Here is a 527-nt window from a genome sequence, read left to right on the forward strand (position 1 = left end):
TGCTGCTGCTGCTGCTGCTGCTGCTGCTGGTTTGTGTCTGATCCCGAGGAGAGTTTCACTGGCAGGAGAAGAGAACCGCAGACCCGAAGGCTCTGGTTGCTGCTGCTGTTGCTGTTGCTGCTGATCCTGCTGCAGCAGCTGCAGCTGCTGTTCTTCCCGCTGCACCTCCTGCTCCGGTTTCTGCTGCTGCTGCTGTTGCTGCTGATCCAGCTTTTGCTGCTCTTGCGGCTGCTTCTGTTGAGGTTGCTGCTGCTCCTGCTGCTGCTGGTTTTCCTGCTGCAGCTCTTGCTGCTGCTCCCCCGCCGTTGGCTGCTGCAGCTCTTGCTCCGGTTGCTGCTGCTGCTGCTGCTGCTGCTGCTGTGCCAGTTGCTGCTGTTCTTGCTGCTGTTGCTGTTCAGGCAGTTGCTGCTGTTGCTGCAGCTCCTGCTGCTCCTGCTTCGGTTGCTGCTGCGGCTCCTCCTTCACCGCTTGCTGCTCCGTTTGCTGCTCCCGCGTTTCCAGCTGCTGCTGCTCTTGCTGCTGCTGCT

At 60.5% G+C, this 527-nt stretch overlaps 1 protein-coding gene across 1 annotated transcript in view; it reads right to left on the minus strand.

The window, feature by feature from the left end:
* Positions 1-527, minus strand: part of EMH_0059010 (uncharacterized protein) — a gene marked incomplete at both ends in the record, with an annotated part of 7,482 nt that overhangs the window by 1,175 nt on the left and 5,780 nt on the right. Inside the window, one exon of the mRNA XM_013497630.1 lies at positions 1-516. Coding sequence (XP_013353084.1) covers positions 1-516 — 516 coding nt within the window. The remainder of the gene's footprint in view (positions 517-527) is intronic.

This window comes from Eimeria mitis, genomic scaffold (genome assembly GCF_000499745.2).
Source record: "Eimeria mitis Houghton genomic scaffold, Emh_scaff2808, whole genome shotgun sequence".
Classification (NCBI taxonomy): domain Eukaryota; phylum Apicomplexa; class Conoidasida; order Eucoccidiorida; family Eimeriidae; genus Eimeria; species Eimeria mitis.